Raw genomic sequence first — 26,368 nt, forward strand, 5'->3', positions numbered from 1 at the left:
CTAGTTTCTGACTTCTGTAAAGATGAGTATTTAACCTAGTTAGTAAAGAATCAACTTTTGTATATGTCCCATATAGCCTTGAGAAGAATGTATATACCACTACGATTGCTCATATAATTTTGAGAGTCATCTGTTCATAGATAAGTGAAAAGAGTAGTTATGACTACTCAGGGAAACCATGCACAGGGAGAAATGCAGGGAAAATAATGATGATAACCAGTGTGAAATAACACAGGTGAGGGATTAAGAAGAGGAATCATATAAAAATCATGAAGGAATAGCCAGAGAAGGAGAAGAAAGCATTCTAAGGAAGCTTAAAAAAAAAAATAGAATTTCAAGAAGTGTGTTGTCAACACTGTTGGGTGCAGCAGAGAAGTATAGTAAGATGAAGACTGAAAATGGCAAATGGCAATGATCATCTGGAAGCCGCTGGTGACCTTGTCAGAACAGCTCCAGTGGAGTGGTGGGAACAGAAGGCAGGTCGTGATGGGCTGAGGGGGTCGTGGGTGGTGAGGACATGGTACAGAATGCAGAGACTTCACTTTGAGGAAGTTTGGCTAAAAAGAGATGAAAAGAAATTAGAGGGTACTTAGAAAGGAAAAAAGGGCTGGGAGAAGCTTAGGTTTGTTTATAAAAGGATGGCAAGAAGTTGATGGAAAGGGAGGTGTTGGATATAGAGTAAGAAGATCTTATTTGTGGAGCAGCACTCCACGGCTGCACTTAGGATCAGTCACAAAGACGGAGGGATTTGTCTTGCACTGACGGGAAGATCCCTCTTCCCTGAAATGAAAGGGAGAGGGTAGAGGTGAGTCTCGAACTGGTCAGCAGTTTTGTTGAGTTTACTGCAACCCACAGAAACTCAGTTCAGCTGTGGTAGCAACCACCGGTGATCTTCAGGATCCGGTTCTCTTCCCCTCCAGGCTCCTGGGAGATTACACTTCCTGGTCCAGTCCCCTTGTGGTGCAGCAGAACCCTGTGCACCTTCTGCCTCATGACATATAAACAGAAGAAATGAGTCACTTCCAGGTAGTAAAAAGCCCATGCAGGACTTTGAAAGTCTCTTTCTCCTCCTGGTATCGTGACAGTGTAGGAAACCTCGGGCAAAGACTGTGGCTGAAGCCACAAGACCGAGGGGCTTCAAATAGAGGGCAAATAGGGGACGTTGGTTCTGGAACTACAGTGCACTGTTAAGACGGAGAAGTACAGTTTTATCACATCAAGCCACAGAGACACAAGTGGCGTAATTACAACAGTATCATTTGTCTATCCTGATGAAATCCTAGCCTACGGAAAATTTAAAATACACGGACAATGCAGGAAAAGTTGAGGAACCTAGCTAGGGGAAGGAGAGAGGTGCATTTGAGCAAACAGAATCAGGAATTCGAACGACTTCGAGAGGCCAGAGCTGCATAAACCTTCCACAGGGAAGCTGCCGCAAGGAGGACCAACAAGATATGTGGTAATGATGATCCAATCTGCCCCAGGAGATTTAGGAATTGAGTGTGAATGTGTTGGATGGGGCTTCTGCAAAGATATTGCAGGATGACATCAGGACAGAGAGAAAAGAAAGACTGAGCCCCCTACCTAAGTCTTCTTTGCAAATGGAAGAGTACCTAAGAGTTTGTGAGATCCTCGATAAGAAGGGATTAAAAAGTCACCTCGTTGGGTGATAGAAACCTTAACGGATGAGGGGTTGTACACAAGGGTGAGAGAGTAATGGTTCAGAAGACCATTGTTGATCTAGAAAAAGGTAGTTCTCAACTCCAGACCCTAGAGAGTGTGAGTATTAGAGACAAGGGGCTTTACAGGAAATGGTCTTTCATTTAAGATTTCATTTAAGACAAGACCATGAAAGATACAGGAAAATATATTTGCTGTAGATTGTAGATTGAAAGGGCAAAATTGAAACTAGAACAAAGCAGCCAACTGAAAATACGCTTTGGTGACAGTTAATAACAAACTTGACACTGCACAAAATTGCATCCTTGACAAAGAAGCAGACTTGAGAAACAATCCCAGAACACGCAGAAAATGAAAAGCCCTGAATATGAAAAAAGAAATCTAACCTTTGAATAATAGATGTTTCTAAAGAATGCTTGCTCTTAATAACAAGCGAGACAATATATGTAAAACTCTTAGTGAGTGCTCGAAAAACAGCAGACGTGATGAATATTTTCATAAAGGAACACACAACGCACGGACTGCCTTTTACCTGCCCAGAAGCCTGCTCAAGCCCGAGCCTGGGGAGACTGAGGCAGGCGAGCTTCCCGTTGAGGAGGATGGAGATAATCTCAGACAAAGCAAGGAGAGGAGCCTAAATGTCTACCCGAGGTCAATCAGTTGATCCCAATTCCTTTGCAAACCCTTACGATGATAACCGACGTTATCAGCTACCTCGGTGTTTCCCTTATACCTACTGCAGGCCACTCTAACGAGAGACTAACTGCTTTTCACCCCATCTTGGGACTTTTTCTAAGAAAACTGTAACTTTTTAAGGTGTTGTTAAAAAAGAAAGCCGTGAATAATGTACCATGTTTTCACGCGCGTATCTGAGGAGTGGGGTTTAAAAAACTCAAGAGTTTCTTACCATCTTGATAATTAGGGGGTGATGAAGGTTTTAAGCAAAAAACAAAAGGGTTTTATAGCTTTGACTATGACCAATATTTAAAACCAAAATAGAAGAAATTCCTGTCTAAAAAACGCTTATTCCCACAGAGATGAAATAGGTAAGCTTGGTTCCTGGCAAAACTCAGAAAGAAAATAATAAGTCTAGATATCTCTTAAATAAAATAGTCAATGTCAACAATAAAAAATAGCAAAAGTGTCCAAAGGAGTGAGTAAAAGAAAATAGATTGCTTTGAAAGATGGTGGTATGTCATTTCTCTATAATGTTTACTACTGAAAAAAGAGTGGAACCAACTTATGGAATATTGTGGAGAAAATGACCCAAGAATTTGACACTCTTTCAATGTTACTTTTAATGCATGATGACAACAGAAAAATAGTCTCATGTATTTGAGTTCTTAGAAAATCTACCAAAAGGAGGCCCTGAATGAAAACTTCACTAGATACATGACTCTTAACTGGACTGTGCAAAATATATGGGATGTCATTCATAAAAGAATTTCATTTTTGTTTTTCAGTGTCTTTTTAAATTATTTAGAGAGTCTAGTTTCTCCCCTCCTGTGGGTAGAAAACTCAGGTGAGCCCATGTCTTCTCTTATAACTCTTAAGTAAGAAAAAGTTATACAGTAGCTTTGAGCGTCAAAATTCACTCTCTATTCAAAAGCTGGACATCCAGGGCGGCTCATTCAAACTTGACTTGAACTCTCCTTTCCCCTTGTTCAAGTCCACTGCAGACTGAAAGTAGCCAATTGGGGAAGGGATGCACATTCTTCCCTCACACAGCACTTCTATCCTTTCTTATCCGTTTGACCAATGATGGGTTCTAAACCCCTGCAGAGCTGGTGCAGAGAGAGGGGTGGGAAGGGAGGAGAGATTAAAAAAAAAACAAAACAAACCAGGAAAGTTCTTCTAGGAATCTAGCTTGGCCACCTTCCGAATCTGGCAAATGTTTGTTTGTTTGTTTCTTTTTTTTTTTTTTTAATATTTTATTTATTTATTTGAGAGAGAGAGAGAGAAAGAGCATGATAGAGAGCATGGGCAGGGAGAAGCAGACTCCCCATGGAGCTGGGAGCCCGATGCAGGACTCAATCCTGGGACTCCAGGATCATGACCTGAGCCGAAGGCAGTCGCTTAACCAACTGAGCCACCCAGGTGCCCTCAATCTGGCAAATGTTTAAAGAACTCCAACCAGATAAGCACAGAGAGATAAATTAAAATAACTATAGTTTGGTGATTACGAAAACCAAATGCAGTTGTCAAAATTGCATTAGAAGGATCCCTTGTATTTTATTTTTTTAAAATTAAACACAAGATCAACAACCCCAGATTAGATGAATACCTTTGAGGAAGGTGGGAGACAGATGGGAGGTAGGATGAACAAGGGAAAGGGGACCTTATTTTCCGTGCTGACTTACAGGAACGCACGCCGGCCCTCTATGGCCCCAGGCTGATTTCCTTGAAAACGTAGGCCGGCTCACCACTGGAACACCCCCAGCATGCTCTTACAGAGGTGGAAACTCTCAGGCGGCTGGTGAAATCTTGAGTTTAGTTACCTGCCCTTTTTCCTTTCTTAGAGAGTGGGTAGTCATTTAATATTTTCCCCCTTGTGCAGAGGGTACATAATATCCCATGCACTGGCTACGAGAACTCCATTTAATTTTTCCAGTGTGGGCTGAGGAAAGGACAGACTGCCTAAATTGTTGAGTCCAGTGCAAAAGCTGTAGGCCTTTTATTTAAAAAAATTGCCAGGAATGGGGCGCCTGGGTGGCTCAGTGGGTTAAAGCCTCTGCCTTAGGCTGGGGTCATGGTACCAGGGTCCTGGGATAGAGCCCTGCATCGGGCTCTCTGCTCAGCAGGGAGCCTGCTTCCCTTCTCTCTTTCTGCCTGCCTTCTCTGCCTACTTGTGATCTCTGTCTGTCAAATAAATAAATAAAATATTAAAAAAAAAATACCAGGCATTTCAGGATGGCGACAAGAAATCATTAAACGAGGATGGCGCCGTTCCTGGGCGCTGTGCCCAACCAGCCGCGCCTGGGGATTCCCAGCTGCATTGCAGTAGGGCTCATGCGTCTGCATTTCTAGTTAACGGCCAAAGTGACCTCAACTTCTAAGCCACCATCACTTAAAAATTCTTCATTAGTTTAAAAACTTTTATAAGTAACCATGGATAAAACATCGAAGACCAGATTGAGATCACAGAGCTGAACATAATAACCTTACAGTTTCGACAGTGTAAGTTCTAATGGTCAAAAGGGAGGCGTGTTTAAGTGTAGGAGGGCAATAGCTTGGAGGTAAGGTCATTTCCTAAAGGAGGTGGAGATAATGTAACAAATTCATGGACAGAGACTGCAGTGCATTAAAGTTTCAGTATTCCTACAGAAGAATTAAAACATGATGAAAAGGGCAAACACTGAAAGGAGGAAGGATTAGTATTAAAAAAACTAAAACTTAGGTTTTATATCAGAAAGTAAAGAATACTACCTAAATTTGACAATAAATAGATGAATTGGTAAGTTAGCTGGAGTTATGGAACTAATGGCCAAAAGATCTAAAAACAAACATAGTTAACTGTCTTTGTAAATGGGTCTAGTCTACAAAATTGTCAATCAAGTTCTTTACCTCTGATTTTTTTAAAACAGGTGCCTTATTCTCTAATATAAAATAATAGAAACTTATTTAATAAAATGAGTTCACCTCAGAGGAGTTATGATATAAATTTATTCAAGAAGATGGGAATATGAAAATCATGTTTTCCCTTATTTTGATTTTCCAGCACCTGCTGCTTACATAGGCAGCACTGTTTAAAGAAATACAGCTGCTCAGTGACTAAAGTCAATTTAATTACTTATTAAAAAGCATATCCTATGATTTTTTAAAAAATCCAGTAATGTATACCTTATAAAGGATATCCAGTGTAAAATGAGAAAGCTGAGAAACAAAAGCAGAAGATACATCAGGATATGTAAGTAGAAAAGAAATACAGGCAAGTCTTCAAGGAAAGATGATGGCATCACCGTTCTCCCAAAGTGGGGGGAAAAAAGACATTTAAATAATAAAAAGGGTATTTTCCTTTTTGCTTAAGTGTAGGACTTTTCCATTACAATCATATTGGATTAAAGTATTTAAAAAGGGCATCAAATGTGCCACCGATGCTAAAACCAAGAAATATTTCAACATTTTTACCACAGATTTGATAAAGTCCATGTTAAACCAGAAGAGTGGAAGTGAAAGAATAAAACCCAGACTTCTCACATGGCCTGGAAGGTCCAACATCATGCTTGTGACTTCACTTTTAGGTTCTTCCTCTCACTTTCTTTCTGTTCCTTTGAACGTGCAAGCTTGTCCACCCATTTGGGCCATTGTACTCATGGTTCTCTCTGCCCGGAAAGCTTTTCTTCTTGATATTTCGCAGTTACTCTCCCGTCAGAGGTCAGCTCCTCAGAGCCAGCCCTCGTGGTCCCAATCGTTACAACTGGTTTTATTTTCTTCATTGTCTTTGCCACTCCCTAAAATGATCTTGTCACCTATTTCCTTGTGTGTTTGTTTTCTGACTCTCCTCTAGTATGGAAATGACGTGAGAGTAAGGATCTTGACCACAGAGTGCGCTGTGTGCTTGACACAGGTAGAAACAGCACAAGTATTTACAGAACGAGTGAACGAGTCTTGAGATGAACCCTTGATCCCTGTTACTGAAGAGAGCATTTCAAAGAATGGATAAAATACTCCATGTTGAGCTAGTTGGGACCAAAGTTGTTGGTGGCCTGAGGGAAAGCCAAAATCCCCAGGGAATCCAGAAAACAGAGAATCCTCATGTCTGCTCTTCTAACCTAGAGGAAGTTGAGAGGGATTGGCCTGCAGATCAGAAGAGGATCAGTTCAAATGTAGGACTGGGACAAACCACTTCTCAGTGCCATTTTACTATTTCATTATATAAAATAATAAGGTGCATTCCTGGGGTCAAGGAGTAATGTAAATCTTGGGAGTGGCCCCCTGACAGAGGTGCTGGCCTCTGCCATGCAGAATGTTCAAGGAAGTTGTGCACAAAGAGGGTAGAAACAAAACCAGCGTTAGCAACTCTCCAGCTGGTCTCTCCTTCCATCCTGCTAAAAGACTGAACAAGGAAGTGAGAACCACCAACACTGTGTGCACACTCGGGAGTATTGCACAGTATATAGATCAGGCAAATCGGTGGAGGGAAAGTCAAAGAGGTGGGAAAAAGAAGATACCACCTTATTGTTTTAGATCTAACGAGGCTTGGATCTAATAGATCTCATTGAAGTCTTGGATGAAGTTGTTTCCATCAAAAGTCAATATGCTGGGGGCGCCTGGGTGGCTCAGTGGGTTAAGCCTCTGCCTTCGGCTCAGGTCATGATCTCAGGGTCCTGGGATCGAGCCCCACATCGGGCTCTCTGCTCAACAGGGAGCCTGCTTCCTCCTATCTCTGCCTGCCTCTCTGCCTGCTTGTGATCTCTCTCTCTGTCAAATAAATAAATAAAATCTTTAAAAAAAAATTAAAACAATGTTTGAATGGCACCTAATTTACAGATTAACTCAGGAAACATTGCCATCCTTGCAATACTGAATCTTCCTATCCACGAACATAGTGAAGCGTCACATTTATTGAAGTCCTTTGCCTTTGATCAAGTCTTTATCATTATCTCCATAATGATCTTGTTTACATCCTGAAAAATAAATGAGAAAAACACTAACAACCCACTGAAAAATGGGCAGAGGTTCTGAAGAAATAATACAAGTGGGAATCTTGTTGTCAAGAAGACACTTCACTTACTGGTAACCAGGGACATCCAAATGAAATTAAAAAATTTCATTTTATGCCATATAATCAGTAAACATTAAATAGTTTAATGTTTATCAAGTGTTAGAAGTGACAGTGAACCTTTAAACTCTACTGATGGACATAAACTGTCATAACCACTGAGGAGTAGAATTTAATATAGTAAAAAATGTTCATACACTAGTACCCAGTAATTTTATTTCTCTCTCTTAAGAAATTCCTGCACAATTTAAAAGATATCATTATTATGAAAAACTTAACAATTGTCTTTAGTAGAGGAATAGTTAAGCTATAGTTTCAATATGTAATGTGAAGTTATTCAGCACCTGAAATGAAGAAAAAACTCAGCTTTCCACCCAAAAACGTAATGTGACTAGTAAAAACAGGTTGAAAAATGAGATGCCACTTTATAATTTTTATGAACACAAAATAATAGTATATATGTTGTTTATGGGTACATATATAAGTGATAAAAGCACAAAAATTTATAAGGGAATAACAAAAAACATTTTAAGATTTTAGTTGTCTTTATGGAGAAAGAAAGGGAAGAAAGGAGAAATGAGCTGGATTTTTTGGTAAAATTTTATTTTGGAAAAAAAATTAAATATGGCAAAAATTATCTGATATGGGTGGTGGTATATATGTTTGTTTGAATTATTGCATAATTTGTAAAACATCTTAGATTTCATGCTGATATAATACTAGATATTTAGGTGCAGCAACACAGTAGATTTCTACCTAACTCCATTTTGCATATAAGCACAAAATACTTTTGAATTGTAAATAGATATAAATATTTTCAAGAATGCAGTTATGGTATAAATCAAGGCAAGACTGGACTTGGTTTTATTCAGAGATTTACCAATGTTTTCCCTTATTTTGGAATAACCTCATTATGGCAATGACCTTTGTGGTATTTGAATTACAATACAAAGCATCCGTGTCAGTTCAAATACATGGATGTTAGGATTCTACATATGAGTACGAGCAAATCACTATTTCATTATGGCATCTAGGATAGGCATTAACATGTTGAATTTTGTACTATATCATGGTATTAGTTATATTATTTGTAACAATCATAACTATGTAGTGATAATTATTAGAAATTACTTTCATTTTGCCTATATTATTTCACTTGTATAAAGCTCATTTTGCCTAGGTATCATACTTATTTATTTTTAAGATTTATTTATTTATTTGAGAGAGAGAGAGAGAATGAGTGGGAAAGGGGCAAGGGCAGAGGGAGAGAGACTCCCAAGCAGACTCTACACCAAGTGGAGAGCTGGGCACGGGGCTCAATCTCATGACCTTGAGATCACAACCTGAGCTGAAACCAAGGATGGGACGCTCGACCGACTGTGCTACCTGGGCGTTCCTCTTTATTTTTAAGAGACTAGATATGAAAGTAGATGCTAATATCTATGGATTTCCTTGAGGAACAGGGAAGGCAGTCTTAAAGGGCTGGCCTCGTCCTCTGCCTCCCCCACTGACCTCCCCACTTACAGGCTCTTCAGGAAATCAAGTCCATTAGGATAGGAAGGGGGCAGGGGCTGGTTTAGGGATATGGTAGGGGATGTGGATTCCCCGGGTCTGGAAAGATAGAGAAATGACAGTTTCTGTAGTGACAGAGACTCGCTTTTTGCTCCCACTTTTAAGTAGCTCTCAAGGTGCCAGAAGTTGGGGGGAACATGGATGCTCTAGAGAGGAAGCTTCTGAGGACAGCCCTCAGACTGTAGGGACTAGCAAAGCCCAGCAGATGGCGCCACCACGATGCTGCGCGCTGATGATCAGCCAATCTGACAAATGGGCACGTGAGGCAATTTAATTTTATTTAAAAAGAAAGAAAGAAAGAAAGAAAGAAAGAAAGAAAGAAAGAAAGAAAGAAAGAAAGAAAGAAAGAAAACTTGAAACCTCATAACTAAGACTGATGAAATTGATTCCCTCTGTTGGGAGTAATGAAAGGATACTATCCCACAGCATGGGAGAACAGAAAACATTTACTATAGACTGGCACCGTGTCGCTCAGTAATCCTGACCTCAGCATTATCTTTCCCCTTGCTCCTGGCCTACCCATTGCTTGTGGCCAGCTCCCACTCTTTCTGTTCAAATTCTTCTCCTGTGTCCCCTCTTCATCCCATTCTTAGTGTACCCAAATCTCTGTCTTTGCCCACAGACGGAATCTGGAAAGTCCTTGTTCTTTATCATCAGTACAAATCGACATTTGTGTGTCTCTCTCCTTTACCAGCATTCCAGACTACTTCCGGGGACCATTGCGTGTACATTAAAGGGTTCGTGAAGGGCCCTCTCTCATTAAAAGTGACTTTATCCAAGAAATAATTTATCCCCGAATGAAATAGTTTATTCCCTAGAATGAAAATTGCTGCAAATTTTTGGGAAGGGCAGTTTACAGAGTAGAGTATAAAGAAAACTGTTGGAGAAATAGACCATATTTCTGCGTGGAGAGACTCTCTATGGTAAGAATGTCAGTTCTTCCTAAATTTATATCTACACCAGAATAATTTCCAGATGAATCAAAAGTTAAACATTTTTCTAAATATATAAAAAATTAAATTGTAATTAATCTGGATAGCTATGCAAACTCTGAAAGGAGAACACTCTAATTGTTTTTTAAAAATAGGAAAATTTGGAAAGGGTGTTTGGATAATGGACATTGGAAAGCGTATGTGCTCTGGAGATTGCTGTGAAGTATGTAAACCAGGTGATTCACAGACCTGTACCCCTGGGGCTAATAATACATTATATGTTAATTTAAAAAATGGGAAAATTTGACTAGGAAAGTTAAGGTCATTGTATTTAAGAAAAATCAAAGTGGTTAAAAATTTGGTAGCAATTATGATAACATAAACTTACATCTTATTTTAATGAATGGTTCATATAAAGGAAAACAAAGCAGAAAGCTTATAATGTATAAAAGGACAAAACATTAGACAATTAACTAAAGAAGAAATATCACAAGTTAATAATTACAGAGAAAGTGTTCAAACTCTAGTAATCAAATGAATTTAGATTCTTTAAAAAAGAAGACCATTTCTTACTTCCAAACTAGCAAAAAAATTTTTTTAAATGTCTAAAGACATGCTGGTGAATGAAATATCACTGCTCCACATCAGTGAGTTGTATAACCTGTGACAATTTTTCATAAAATTCCTTAAAACAGTTCACACATTTCAGCTTAATGACTCTATGTGGGGGGAATTTATGCCAAGGAAATAATCTTAAATTTTTCACACAAATTCATTAATTGTAGCATTAATTATAAGATCAAAACATTGGGGGAAAATCCTCATATCTAACAGTTGGGTAAACTAACTTGTGGAATATGTAGTTAAAGTAATTCTGTAACAACATGGGAATGTTTATAGTAGTAAACAGAAGGCAATGTTGGTCAATAAAAATGTTAAAAATTTGTCTAAGCTAATTGTTAGGGAAACAAACATTAAACATAATGACCTATCACTACACACCCACCAGATTGGCTAAAATTAAATAGAGCAAAAATACCAACCATGGATGAGAATGTGACCCAATAAGAGTGTTCACACGTGGCTTATGGATATGTAAACTGGACCGGTTTGACACCATCTAATGAAGGGGAAGGTACGCATACCCAGTGATCCAGTCGTTCGGTGAGCACCAGGGCACAGGAATGTACTAGAATGCTCAGTGCAGCAGTGTTGGGAATAGCCTGAAACTAGAAATGTCCATCAGCAGTAGGAGGGACAGATTGTGGATCACTTGTGCAATGAGACAGAACGCAATAAAATGAACAAATGACAGCTTAAACATTACAACATAGATTATTTTCACAAACATAATGTTGAATGAAAGAAGCAAGTCATAGAAAGATATGTGTTTATTATTTCACTTATATAAAGCTTAAAGATAAATGAAAGGAAGCTCTCTTGTTTAGAGATACCTACAAAGGTAAAACGATAAGAAATGCATAATAGTCAGGAGAAGATACCTCGGGTAGGTTGAAGAAGTTGTGCTCGAGAAGGAGAGGAGGGAAGAGGAGGGCTTCTTTGGCTCTGGGAGGTGTTTGTCTTCTTGACCTGGGATATGATCAAAGATGGAGACAGACACTGGAGTGGTACATCTACAAGCCAAGGAACACCAAGGATGGTCAGCCATCACCAGAAGCTGGGAGAGGTTCTCCCAGGTTCTCCCTTGAAGCCCTTAGAGGAAGCCAACCCTGCTGACACCCTAATTTCAGACTTCCAGTCTCCAGAACTGTGAAGACATTTCTGTGGTTTTAAGCAACCTAGTTTGTGGTAGTTTGCTAGGGCAGGGCAAGAAAACAATCACATTGTATTTTCACATTAAGAATATTTATTGGGGCACCTGGGTGGCTCAGTGGGTTAAGCTTCTGCCTTCAGCTCAGGTCATGGTCTCAGGGTCCTGGGATGGAGCCCCGCATTAGGCTTTCTGCTCAGCAGGGAGCCTGCTTCCCTCTCTCTCTCTTTCTGCCTGCCTCTCTGCCTACTTGTGATTTCTCTGTCAAATAAATAAATAAAATCTTAAAAAAAAAAAAAGAACATTTATTAAGGGGCACCTGGTGGTTCAGTCTGTTAAGTGTCTGCCTTCGGCTCAGGTCATGATCTCAGGGTCCTGGGACTAACCTGGGTGGGGCTCCTTGTTCGGTGGGGTGTCTGCTTCTCCCTCTCCCTCTGCTCCTCTCCATGTCTGTGCTCTCTCTCAATCACTTTCTCTCAAATAAATAAAATCTTTTTTTTAAAAAAGAATATTTATTAGAAGTTTCCAAGAAATCATATTTGGGTTCTCTAATTTCTTGAATAAGTCACAAAATCTAAAATAAAAAATCACTCAAACCATCCTACTTTATATATTCTCTGGAAAAGTTACACTCAAAGATAAAATTCAAATATAAAAACTAAAGATCTCCTATTCAGGACAGAAATCTATGCGGCACATCTACTTGTACCAACAGGTCAAGGATCAATTGTAAATGTCCAAGTACATTAAAAAATAAAGGACACAGTTTGTTCCAAGTTGGCCTGTAAAATTTTCATCCTGACCCTTTGATTCCTTTCCTTACTGGAAATTCTCCAGTGTCTGAAGTGATCCTGCATTTGGCTTCTGGGAAGCCATTCTTATTCATTCCATTTCCCTCCAGAGCAAAGAAGGGCTGACCCAAAAAGACACCTGACCCAGAACATCTCCAGGGTTGAATACTGATGCACACGGATGGTTCTGTGAGAGACCATTTTTGGTCATAAATCTGTTCTCTGCAGGTTGGGAGAACAGACAGCCTCTGAGTTTACGGAGCAAAAGTGCTCTCAGAAACCTCACTGGGGGGATTGATTTTGTATAAGATATGAGCACCTGTGCAGGCGTATTGTCCTTCTTAAGTAAGTTCCACATGATCATGGGATGCCATTAAAAAGGCGTAAAGGAGCAATATATGAAAAACAGATTTTTTAAAACATTCACAAAGTGCAAGGTGATTTCTCTAGTTCTTTCAAGTTTTCAAGTACCAAAAGAGAGCACAGTACAGGAAAGATTTCTTCTAGAAAAATCACGAGGTAGGACAGTACAGCGGTAAGAGGTTTTGAAGCCAAGCTGTGTGCTTTCAGACCTCCATTCCATTGTTTCTTAGCTTGATGTTGTTATGAACCTCTCCAAGTACGAATTTCTTCATCTGTAAAATTAGGCTAAAAATTGCACCTAGGGCAGAGGGTTGCTAGGTAGATTCAATGAGGCAACATATGAGAAGTATTTAGCTCAGAATGTGGCAAATGGTAAGTGCTTAATAAATATTAGTTGCTGAAATAATCATCATCATAATAAGAAAATCTTTCCAGATTTAAACTTGAAGGAGCTATAAAAATTTCCAGTAGAATTGATTATAGAGTAAGCCCCCTAGGGGTCGATGCATTCACCCCATTAAGTTAGGCAGAGAAGGAAAATTTCAGCTTCTTAAGTTGACTACGCTAGTACTTAACACACTCTATCAGAAAAATAAAATTCACTTCGGTTTTCTGGTGAGTTAGATAAGTGGGTCTGGTTAAGTCATTTCTGCAGAGCCTTCCAAACAGTACAAATTTGTATTTCTAACAACCATTATCAGCCATAAATCAAATACATCTCTAAGTCATTCTCTTCCTTTCAATGAGTATTTCTATTATACTGGCTTCTGCCCCTTTCCAAGCAAAATATGACCTTCAGGCTAGCTTGGTGGTCACAGGGTTTTTGTGTTTTGTGTTTCCCCAGCTGTACTCCAAAGGAACCTTAGACTTGGGTGGCCCTCCTACCAGCTGTTTGCAGTCAGAAGAGGGCAATTTCCATAATCCTAAAGTTTTCTTGGACCAAACTTTTGGGTTTTCCAGCTTTGAAAGAGAAGAAAGACATGATTTTGTGAAACATTCAAAGAAGTTGATGATATTTAAAGCCACCTGTCTGAGCTCCAAAGTTTGCAATATAACGTTTATTTTCAATGATATTTGCTATTTTATTGATAAAAGCTATTTACTTACAGGAATCACTTTGTTTTTACCAATTCATCTGGGGGTCAGAACTTAAACTCAACGGAGTGCTCCAGCTCTGCGGTGGAAATCGGCCCTTATCCCAACCATCCAACCCCGGTACATTTGCGCCTTGTCCAGGAGGTGGCACTGTTGTCTCAAACGCCGGGCTTCCCCTCGGGCCCCAAAAAAGGACCCTGGAAAGAATGGGTTATGGAAAGCAGTCAGAGGTGAAAAGGGAAGCAGCGAGGAAAATTCTAGAAACCGGGAATAATGCCAAAATATGTTTGCATAATTGGCTTCCTCCATCTCCTTTTCTAGGGGCCAATGTGAACATGAAGACCAACAACCAGGATGAGGAGACGCCCTTGCACACGGCCGCCCACTTCGGCCTCTCGGAGCTGGTGGCCTTCTACGTGGAGCACGGGGCCATAGTGGACAGCGTGAACGCCCACATGGAGACCCCGCTGGCTATCGCCACCTACTGGGCCCTCCGCTTTAAAGAGCAGGAGTACAGCAGGGAGCACCACCTCATCTGCCGCATGCTGCTGGACTACAAGGCCGAGGTCAATGCCAGGGATGACGACTTCAAATCGCCGCTGCACAAGGCGGCCTGGAACTGTGACCACGTGCTCATGCACATGATGCTGGAGGCGGGTGCGGAAGCTAATCTCATGGATATCAATGGCTGTGCTGCCATCCAGTACGTGCTGAAGGTCACCTCTGTGCGCCCCGCTGCCCAGCCCGAGATCTGCTACCAGCTCCTATTGAACCACGGGGCTGCTCGGATATATCCGCCACAGTTCCACAAGGTGAGGCTACGAACAAGGGTGCCCAGTGCCGAACCCTGTAGTCAGCACGGTCCCCAGAGACTCTGAGGATGGCTGGCTCCCTCAACTCTGGTGGTAACTCCAGCTTCTTTGAAGCTTGAGTCTCTGGCTGACTCCCTTTGCTTCTCCAGCTGGCCTCAAACTGACACACACGGCCCTGGTGACTTGGTTCTGGTCCAGGTTGGTTTGAAATCTGGGACGGAGGGGTGCCTGGCTGGCTCAGGTCATAGTCCCAAGGTCCTGGGATTGAGTCCCTCTCATCTGGCTCCCTGCTCAGCCGGAAGCCTGCTTCTTCCTCTCCCTCTCCCACTCCCCTCCTCTTGCATGCTTTCTTGCTCTCTCTCTCTGTCAAAAAAATAAATAAATAAAATCTTAAAAAAGAAAGAAAAAAATCTGGGGCTGAGAGCTAAGAATGAGAACAAGAGTGGGAGATAATTTTCCATGTCTCATGTGAGCCCCAGTGAAGAAAGCCACTTTAAGTCTCCTGCAGAGGTCAGTGGTGTCGGACAGGAAAATACTTCCTATCTTTTCAGCAGCATGTGTTTTAAATTACATATGGAATTGTTCTTGCTTTAAATTTTTATCTCCGTCTTGTCATTTATAACTCGTTCATTCTGGTCTTAGCCAAACTACTATTCATGCCAGGAAAAAAGAAGCCTGGACTTTGGGGTCAAACTTGGGTCTTGCCACTTGTCCAAGAATTTGACTTTGAACACATTACTTAAGCCTCTGGAGCCTCAGTTTCCTCCCCTGTGACATGGGTACACACTGCGCTTATGAGTTTGCAATACTAGGCAGACAAGGTCCTACATTAGAAGGAGATTAATCCTACCAGTAGCACACAGATACTCAGAGCTCAGAGGATGGTGCAAACCTTTCTTTGCTCTTCCTCTTGAGTCGCTGTCCGTCCTTGCAGAGTGCCTGCCCTGGCCCCATCTCACATCTGCAAGTACCTCTCCCTTGGTCTATGTCCATCTTCTTGCCCCACCTGCATCTCATGAGTTGGACCATCTTCATCAAACAACTTCTAGAAGACAATTACTCTGTTTCTACTATGGTTCACTCCACAAAACATAATTCACGTGTATTTTCTAAGGCTACCTTCTTTCCAGAGAAAAGGATGGAGAGGGGGGAAGGACATGGAGGCATACCTCACTTTATCTGTGAATAATAATAACCTTCTCACAAGTTTGCTTTGAGGATGAAACAAGATAATATTTGAGAAGTGTTGACCCTGTGCCTGGTGCGTGGCAACCATTAGAGACATGGCAGCCATCACTATTTGCTATTATTACATGGTTGTTGATTAGTGGAATCAGTGCTCTGGGCCTGGGTTAGCTACAGGGGCCTCTCCGAGCAGGAGAGACAATGTGTGAGACTGCCCAGAGATGAAATGTCATGTGTTAGCCTGAAACTCACTGCTGGTTGACCGTGGATGAAACGGTTCTCTGTGAAAGTAGCTAGAATATCCTTTCCTCTTCCAAACTGTCCTCTTTGAGAGTCAGATTAAGGAGAACGGACCTTCGCGGGGAGTTTCTGCTCTCCAGTGAGAAGTCTCGCAAATGTGAAGAAGGTCCCCAGATCCTCTCAGAGGTGACAGGGAGGAGGGGGAGGAGCAGAGGCTTAGTGCTGAGTCCTGGCTTGGCCATTTATGTGTGTTACAATTTCTGAAGAAGTGTCTGATACCTCAGATCTTCATTTCCTCATTTAAAAGAAAAATAGGGGCGCCTGGGTGGCTCAGTGGGTTGAGCCTCTGCCTTCAGCTCAGGTCATGATCTCAGAGTCCTGGGATCGAGCCCTGCATCGGGCTCTCTGCTCAGCAGGGAACCTGCTTCCCCCCCCCCTCTCTGCCTGCCTCTCTGCCTACTTGTGATTTCTCTCTCTGTCTGTCAAATAAATAAATAAATAATTTAAAAAAATTTAAAAAATAAAAGTGAAAGTATCAGCTTTTCCAAAGTGTTTCACGAATAAATAGGTAAGATACGTCCATCATTCAGCCCGGTAGTGGCGCTCAACAAAATTGTTTTCCTTCATCTTCCTCCTCTCAAAATGTACGCCTTGTCGGTTGGAGTCTGTCCTCCTCACCTTACTTCGGTGGCTCCTCGAGCCCATGAATTCAGTGTCTCTTTATGTGTTCCAAGGACATTATCCAGAGTTAGCGTGTTCTTATTCCGTTATATGTCTGTCCTCTGAGCTCCTCCAGTTTGGCCATGTGCTAAAGAGATTTAGGACAGGATTGGCTACTGGTTGATGGCTGGTATTATAAACATTTTTGTTGCTACCCAAAAGACAGTGTGAGGGACCTGGCCCCCTTCCAAAGGAAAACTAAAGAAAAACTATTCAATTTACTATGCAGATGCTTCAGAGTGATTTAGCACAACTACTCCACAGCCCAACTTTCCAAAGAGAAAGTCATCTTTACAACAAGCCAATGACTGACTCATTTATCCAGAAGATAAAGTGGTTTGTTCTCTTGTGGATGGGGAATTCAGTTTCCTTATTTACAAGGAACAAGGTCAGAGCTGAAGATGCTGTCTTCCAAATACAAAGCAAATTTGTAGAGGGTGTATTTCAGTGAAAGCCAATGTATAAATTACATAAAGGGGGAAAAAAAAGAATTATAGGGTCTGCAATTGCTTTCCAGGGTACAAAAGGACATTTGATTTTTTTTTTCTCTTGGCATAATTCAGAAGGAAGTGACACCCCAGGGAGCCAAGATTGGGTTTTCTTGTAGGGCAAGAAAGACATTTTTCTAGGGGAGGGAAAGGTATGTGAGAGTTTGGGGGAGGTAAGGATGATTTCTGCTGTTGAACAATGCTGCAAATGAAGCCCAGAGTACAAGCAGTGTCTTTGATCATTAAGTACATTTCTGCACACAGATATATCAATATAAAAAGAATTTCTCACCGAAGTGGCTTACAGAGGTGGCACTTGTTTTGGGAGTATGGCAGGGAGATTTATCTTGAATCTGTTTTTTAATTTATGCTTCCAGGGGCCAGATGATGAGGGCAAGTGTCTACAGTCCTCTCCAGGTGCCACCACTGTAGAAAGAAATTTTTGTCCGATTGCTCTTCCCTGAAGAGAGGATCGAGACAGCAGAGACTCACAGAAAGTGAAATTCATTGGTCATCTTCTCAAAGAAACAGCAGAAATTTCTCTCCCTGAATCCATAGCAGTCATTTTTCATTTGATGGTCAAGGTTCCTGGTAGTCAGGGTAGAGGGATGATTTGGAGTTCAATGTCCTGTCAGGATCTCTTTCGTTGTTGTTGCCTAGTAGAATAATTACTGAGGCCTGAAGAAAGTGTGTGCAACTGTCTTAGTTCTGGAAGAAGCCAGAACTGGCTTGCTAGTGAAGAGAGCCACGAGGCTGTCAGGCTCTTCGGGAAGCCTTTCGTGCTGGGAGAACCATCTTCTGTCAGCAGAAAATGCAGTGGTCAGTGTCAGCAAAACCCCATGACAGCAGTGGGAGCACTGGACTTTGTGCATCTAAAGATGGCAGGTTAAGAACCACTTAATTTCTTCTTCAGCCGAATGAAAGGTAACAAATTCTCTCCCTGTGACATATGGGAGTACGCCAGGTGCCAACTGAGGCCTCAGATGTGAGAAGGAGGCCCCAGAAATATGAATGGACGGTGTTCCTGTATCCATAACTTAGTCTGAGCTGTTTCTGAATGGGGGCTGAGAACAATGTTGCCGAATAAAATATGGGATGCTCAGTTAAACTAAAGCTTAGGTATTCAGTAAGTAATTTTTCACATAAATATGTCCCATGCAATATCCGTGACACAGTTATGCTAAAAATTCTATGTTGTCTATCTGAAGCTCAGATTTAATCTTAAAGTCTATATTATTATTATTATTTGTTGAATCTGGGAACCCTAGTTGGGAAATAGGTAATGTGTTGCAAGAGGAGAATAACTTCTAGCCGCCTCTCTTCTGTGGTCAAGGTGTTGGCAGGAAGAGGAAGGTAGGGAATGTCTGGGGACAAATTACATGTGTTGGGTAGGGGAGAATTTTGTCTTTAAATATAACGAGTGTGGCTTCCGTGAAGAGTGAGTGTGACTGGGAAACTAGTGTAGATCAGAGGCCAGTTTTCCGAGGAGCCCCTTAAACCATGGGCAGAGCCTCATTACACACTTTCTGATTGCTTCATACTTTGTTGTTTTATAATTCCAGAATAAGCATACTTTCGATTCAAGCCTTGGATTAATTTCAGCTATCATCTCTCTACTAGTGACTCTTACACGTAAATCTCTATTCTGGATTATCAGCTGATCACCCATACTTCTCACCACAGATCATCCTTTGAGAAAGGATTTATCTGGAGGTCTTTAGAGAAGGATGTGGGGTTCCTGATGGTTGCTAAGTTTATTTTACCAGAAACAGATTTACATTTAAAAGAGAATTCTTTTGAAATTTCAACCAAACTCAACCTCATGTTAAAGAGTGTGGGTTTTTTTGTTTGTTTGTTTGTTTGTTTCAAAATATCTGTGCAGTGAGATTTGTGTCCTGGAACTACTAATTTCACTGGCCATTATCTAAAAATTAAAACAAGGTTAATCAGAATATATTTGAAAGAGCACTGAACTCAAATTAGGAAGACGTGGTTCAGTCCTCATGCCGCTGCTTACGGTGTGCCTGTCTGGTTTCAGTTTTCTCATCCCTGGATTGGGGGGTGGTGATTAATCCGTAGGGTCTCTTGTAACTCTAGCATTCAATGGTATTGTGATAGTTTATAGCTAGTGTACAAATTAATTACCCTCAGATTTTGTCTGTCTCTTTCCCTTGGAGCTCCGTAGCGGTCATCCTCATCCCAGCTCTAGAGAAAAGAGCAGCCGCAGTTGCCTTAATTTTCTAAGACAAAGTGCTGAGAAATTCCCATCCTAAGGGCCAGGTACTGAGATGGGAGTCCTTCTGGCTACACTTTCTGTAGACACGAAAATGTGGACTCTTCAGAGGTCCTTGAGCCATGGGTCTCTGGGTTCAACCTATCTCCCTACCCACTTAGGGGTTGGTAATATAGGTCTGGTCTTCGTGTGGTGAGGCGCGGCTGAAAAGGCCATGGTCAGCAGCTCCACTTTGTGCCCTGTGCCCAGAATAGGCACGTGAATGGCTCCTCTGCGTTAAGCAAGTATTTACGGTGTGCTCATTTGGATCCAGCCACCCTCACTGATGTAGAGCTTCAATACATACCGGTCGTCTGTGATGGCCTCTGCCTGGGCTTAAATATGGGACAACTGGAAGCAGCTGGCTGCTGGACATGGACTCAAGGTGGCTCACGAGAGCTGAGAAATTACCGGGAATTATGCAAACTGGTTGTTAAGTGCAGCCATTATGAAAAATTAAATCAAGGGGCACCTGGGTAGGTCAGTGGGTTAAAGCCTCTTCCTTCGGCTCAGGTCATGTTCTCAGGATCCTGGGATCGAGCCCCGCTTTGGGCTCTCTGCTCAGCGGGGAGCCTGCTTCCCTTCCTGTCTCTCTGCCTGCCTCTCTGCCTACTTGTGATCTCTGTCTGTCAAATAAATAAATAAAATCTTAAAAAAAATTAAATAAACTTACAATAAATAGAGTTTGCTAAAAACAAGGATAATAAACATTTAAAACATTATTTTCTAATTATTTTCTTTGTATTTTTAATTATTTTCCTCTACATACCTATGTACTTGATGTTACCTGGGTCTGTTACGCCCGTGCAGTGGAAAGAGTGTATTATGATTTGTTCCCACCCATCTCTTCCCAACCATGCATTCATTGACCTCCGGTTGGTAGCTGTGAATCAGCCATGATGGGAGGATTTACACCACAGAAATCAGCAAATTCTATTGATCAGACTTTGATTTATTGCTTTGCTGATGTCTACACCTAAGAAATTAGTGGTAAGAATGTTACTAACACAGATTAAACTTCAAAGTATATAGTATCGGTAGCTCTGACATTATAAATAGCACAAAAAAATGGGGAACTATGATCCCAGTATTCAAAAACTATTATATTTCAATAAAAAAGTAACTCATATTATTGATGAATGAGTGAAGTTCCAATATAGGTCTTCATTGTTTCTCATTTGTGAAACAGTTACTCTTTTGTGTAATAAAATTACCAACCAACGTTCATTTAATAACCACATGTATTCTTCATTTGCAGACATAGATTTTGGCTATGAATGCAATCTTATATCCATACAAAATTGATACAAAAATCAGTGAAAGCATTCTGAGAGAACCAATTAACTCAGCAAAATAGGAAATAAAAAGTACTGGTTATTTTATTATTCATAAAATGTGGGTTTCACATTCTTTATATCAGTAAAAATTTGTATCGCATTTATGTACATATAAATATACACACAGTTGTTTCTCTTCCAGAAGACCTGTTATTGAACATATTTTTGCACGCCACTGACTCAAACCTCAGTTTCAGTAAGACTGCCTTATTACTTCTTGAGACCCTCTGATTGTCCTGTTGGCTGCGTTGACACAGTCCTCTACTGAGACCAGGCATCCTGCTTTGACACTGTGCTCCAGTATATTACAAATATTTCTTTCCTGATAACCCCACTCTGATGACTCTGCTTCATCTGACCATGTTTTGTTGCTCCTGATTCCTGCTGGGTCTGGGCCATTGCAGCCGGGTTTTGATGTGTTGTATTAGAGAAGAGCTGCCTTCTCCTTTGTCTTATGCATTTGTAAGAGAAGTTCTGCTAAAAGGAAACCCCCACCCACTTCTGTCCCCAACCTTATCTTATTTCACTTGACCTACTGATGAGTTGGGTAGAAGAACTGAACTTGCTCGCTTAACTGTGTGCCTAGAGAAAACCTGAATTCTTGGTTCTTCTGGGGAGTAGGAATCAGGGAACAACTCTTTACACCAGGCAGAGGCCCATAGTTTGGGGATGCAAATTTAATCTTGGGGTAGACTATTGGGAAGTTTGATGTGGTCCCATAATTCAACATCTTCTATGTAGTTAGTATTATGAGTAATAAAAATGACATTGTGATCTCATCTCATTTTTTAATAGGTTCTAAACTCAGGAGGGAAAGTCATTTATTGGGTCTCTAAAACCCTGTATGCTGTGACGCCAAGGTCTTAAAGATGAGGATGGGTCAGGCCTAGTTACAACTGTGCATCTGTCCTCTATCTGTCTCTCATAGTCTAAGCCCTCCCTGTTTGAATCCACCCAACTCCTGGTAAGCTGGCCTTCTAATCAGATCTGGTGGTTTCTAATCTCTCTTCCTCTCGGTCATTCTTGTGGCTCTGGTGATAAACCACCTCCCAGTGCTCTCCTCACTTGATGTTTTTCATTCTGATAGGCCCAATTTCCTTTTGAGTTTTGGAGTCATAGGGACCTGAATTTGAATCCCAGCTGCATCATTTATTAGCTAATTAACCTTGGGTTTAAACTTTCTCCGTCTTAGATTTTAAATCTGTAAAATGGGTGTAAGTATAGAACTAACCTCATAGGGTTGTTTGAAGATCAAGCAAGGCAGATACGCAAAGATTTAACATAGTCCCTGACACATAACAAGTATGCAAAAAATGGTAGCTGTAACTTTTTTCTTTCCCTCTCTCTCCTGCCTGTTAGGCTTCCCCAGGCTTTTTTTTTTTTTTTTTTTTTTTTAGATTTTATTTATTTATTTGACAGAGATCACAAATAGGCAGAGAGAGAGGAGGGGAAGCAGGCTCCCTGCTGAGCAGAGAGCCCAATGTGGGGCTCAATCCCAGGACCCTGAGCTCATGACCTGAGCCGAAGGCAGAGGCTTAACCCACTGAGCCACCCAGGCCCCTTCCCAGGCTTTAGACCAGCGTCCTCTACCATTTCCATGTATTCCCATTTAGAGTATTATTGAGCTGTGTGGCATTGGCCAACACATCCTTTAATGGTGCCCAAGTCTCCACCTCCATCTTGGCCTGCTCAGTGGACCATTATAGCGCACATTTTTGACCGACATTAAGACTTTGCCTGTGACATATGCTCCTGCCCATGATCTGACCTTCCCCAAACTAGCACGGCCTTCCCGTTTCCTCATTCCCGTCAGTGGCACCCCTATGTGTCCTTGTTCTCAGGCTCGAAAGCCGCATTCTTTACTCCCCAGCTGATTAGTCATTAAGCCCTCCTCACGCTTTCTCAGAGCTCCGGTTGTCCTGCATTCTCGCGACTGGCCATGAAGCTAACTGCGAAGCGGTTTGGCGCTCTCCCACTCAGTCTCCTCGCTGCTCACTGCCCTTCACATCCTTGTTTTCTCCTCTGTGCTTTTGCTCATGATGCTCAAGGGACACTTGATGATCTTTAAGCCAGTCTTTTATCATTTACTGACTTACACTGCTCGCTCTTTGAAAGATGTATGTGTTTTCTCTTCAACTAGGTTGTAAACCCCTTGAAGGCAAGAAACAGGTCTTAAACGTCTCAGAATTACAGTCACAGGGCTAAACACTGTGCTCGATAAAGGCCTCCTAATGAAATGAATTGGTTGACTCTAAGCCTCTTAGAACACGTAACAGTGTCCTCTTGCCTGCTAAGCCAGTCCTGAGCTCTTCGGACTGGCGTCGCAGGGGGACCGTCCGCTGGTTCCAGTCCCACATGCTCCTAACATCAGCTCTTTCCTGACATGGGCCCTCCTTTCAGGTGACACCACACGCACATGCGCACACACACACACACATACACACACTGAACTGGGCATTAGAATGATAATCTTTCCATCTCAGTTTTGCCTGGGGCCTCAAGACAGTAGGTTCTGAACAGCCCACGTTGGAAAAAAAACAATGCTGGATCACTTGTGATGAACGCATAAAGGAGTTGGGGAAACGCAGTGTTGTGACCCTTTGCTCAATGACAATAGGGCTGAGCATGGCAAGGACTGGGAGTCAGGAAGAACTCTTTGAAGAAGGTAGTTTCGGTGCAAAGGCATGTCTCCCTTCCAATGGCAGCACTGGGGGGCTTTCTCCTCCTCTCACGTCCAGGGAGGGGGCTTGAAGAGGACTCCACAGAGAGCTTGATAGATGTTTTCTGGAGTTCCAAGGGGAAAATGGAACCAGCGATAAGAAAATTTAAAGGCAAAAGTCTTTGGCTGGTTTGGGTTGTCTGTGACAAAGGAAAGAAAGGTGGGTAAATTCGGAGTCAAGAGTACTTTTGCGGCAGGTTCCCTGTGGACCAGTTTGGGGGAATGTTGCAGAACCATCTGGGTCCCTTTGACATGAAAATGGCCCACACTCAGAGGACTTCTGGAGATGAGTCAGTTTGGCAGAAAGAAGCCAGAGGTGTTCCGGTGGACACAGAAGCTGGTGGGAAGGGGCGAGGGTTGCAAAGTAGAATGTGTCTTTCATCAGACTCCCCCTTCTTGGTTAGCTCCTCTTTTTTCACTTGTTCCTGAACGTTGAAGGAAGTTAGTGTGATTATTAATCCTCCACTCCTACGCTGGGACTAGCAATGTGTTTGAAGACTCAAAGGCATGAGGCTTCCTGAAATCATTTCAGGGTTCCAAGGAGTCTAAGGGATCCGTAAGTTCTCGATGTCTCTGTGAGAATGAATGAATCATAGATGTGCCTAGAACAAATAATGCTGTATGCTTCCTCGGCAGGTGATACAGGCTTGCCATTCTTGTCCCAAAGCAATCGAAGTTGTCGTCAACGCCTACGAACACATCAGGTGGAACGTGAAGTGGAAAAGAGCTATCCCCGATGATGACCTGGAGGTAAAGAATCCACGTGATTTCTGTGGTTTTCACCATAAAATAGTTTAAGACTGCAGTAGTAGGGCAGAAAATTCTAATTAAAAAACTGGTCTTGAGAATGTTTTTAAGACCTACTCAAATGCTGGGGCACCTGGGTGGTTCAGCGGGTTAAAGCTTCTGCCTTCGGCTCGGGTCATGATCTCAGGTCCTGTGTTCGAGCCCGGCATCAGGCTTTCTGCTTGGCAGAGAGCCTGCATCCCTTCCTCTCTCTGCCTGCCTCTCTGTCTACTTGTGATCTCACTCTGTCAAATAAATAAATAAAATCTTAAAAAAAAAAAAAAAGACCTACTCAAATGCAGCAAGACAAATGGTTATAAAACATGGGTGCGAAATGGGCGCCTGGGTGGCCCAGTCGGTTAAGCATCTACCTTCTACTCAGGTCATGATCCCAGGGTCCTAGGATCAAGTCTGACGTCAGGCCCTCCTGCTTGGCAGGAAGTCTGCTTCTCCTTCTCCCTCTGTGTGTTCTCTCTCTTGCTCTCTCTTTCTCTCAAATAAATAAATAAAATCTTTAGAAAGAACACAGATGTGAGAATAAATAGATGCATCATGTATGCAGCATTTGGGAATATCTTGAGGATTTCTCCATTTATTTTTTTTTAAGATTTATTTATTTATTTGACAGACAGAAATCACAAGGAGGCAGAGAGGCAGGCAGAGAGAGAGGAGGAAGCAGGCTCCCCACTGAGCAGAGAGCATGATATGGGGCTTGATCCCAGGACCCTGGAATCATGACCCGAGCCAAAGGAGAGGCTTTAACCCACTGAGCCACTCAGGTGCCCGAGGATTTCTCCATTTAAGTGCAAGTTGAACATTTGTATAAAGGTGACAGTTTTACTTTCTCCTCAGTAATTTAGGTAATTCCGTAATAAGAATAATAATAGTAATATTTGAGGTTTATATTGTTACCAGAAGATAAGTCTTTCATGTAGATTATTTTATTTGCTTTTTTGAAAAGATGTATTTATTTATTTTAGAGAGAAAGAGAGAGGAGAATGAGCAGGAGGGACAGAGGGAGAGGGAATCTCAAGCAGATGCCACACCAAGCATAGAGCCCCATGAGGGGCTCGATCTCACGACCCTGAGATCATGACCTGAGCCAAACAAGAGTCAGATGCTTAACCTACTGGGCCACCCAAGTGCCCCCATTCCATTCACTTTTGGTTACCTTTCAGACTTTAAATACATTAAAAATCCTTAATGAGTCATGCAGAAAACTATTGACAAAGCTGAGTTCGGACCCTGCAAACCGACTTTGCTGCCTTGGTCAACCAGACCTTCCACCGCGTCCTCGGTGTTAGCAGTCACAGGCTGTCTCCAGCATGCGTGGAGAGGTACCAGGCACAGAATGCAAAGTTCATCGGGCTCAGAGCCTGATGGCTTAGGTGCAATCGTACTCTGCTACTTTGGAACTATCTTACCCTTAAAAAGTTACTTATAATCTGCATCAGCGTCATTAATAGAATAAATATCTGAATGTGTGGGCTACATAAGGCATATAAATGGTGGACAGTAGTATTTTTTTAAAGATTTTATTTATTTACTTGGCAGAGAGAGACACGGGGAGAGAGGGAACACAAGCAGAGGGAGCGGGAGAGGGAGAAGCAGGCTTCCTGTGGGTCCATCCCAGGACCGTGGGATCACGACCCGAGCCGAAGGCAGACGCTTAACCACTGAGCCACCAAGGTGTATAGTAGTATGGTGATTAATTTCCAATTGCAGTTTTGATATACGCTGGCCCAGACAGTTCACACGAGTATCTTTTATCTCATTTCCCGGGTTCTGAGTTGCAGCACGTTATGTCCCCTCGTCTCCCTTTCCTCCACCCATGTCACCATCTCAGCCCCCGTCTCAATTTCATGTTTAATTTCGTCTCACTG

General features: G+C 41.9%; 1 protein-coding gene across 1 annotated transcript in view; it reads left to right on the plus strand.

The window, feature by feature from the left end:
• Nucleotides 1-26,368, plus strand: part of ASB4 (ankyrin repeat and SOCS box containing 4) — a 63,213-nt gene that overhangs the window by 34,986 nt on the left and 1,859 nt on the right. Inside the window, exons 3-4 of the mRNA XM_044244528.1 lie at nt 14,248-14,738; nt 24,336-24,449. Coding sequence (XP_044100463.1) covers nt 14,248-14,738; nt 24,336-24,449 — 605 coding nt within the window. The remainder of the gene's footprint in view (nt 1-14,247; nt 14,739-24,335; nt 24,450-26,368) is intronic.

This window comes from Neovison vison, chromosome 4 (genome assembly GCF_020171115.1).
Source record: "Neovison vison isolate M4711 chromosome 4, ASM_NN_V1, whole genome shotgun sequence".
NCBI lineage: Eukaryota > Metazoa > Chordata > Mammalia > Carnivora > Mustelidae > Neogale > Neogale vison.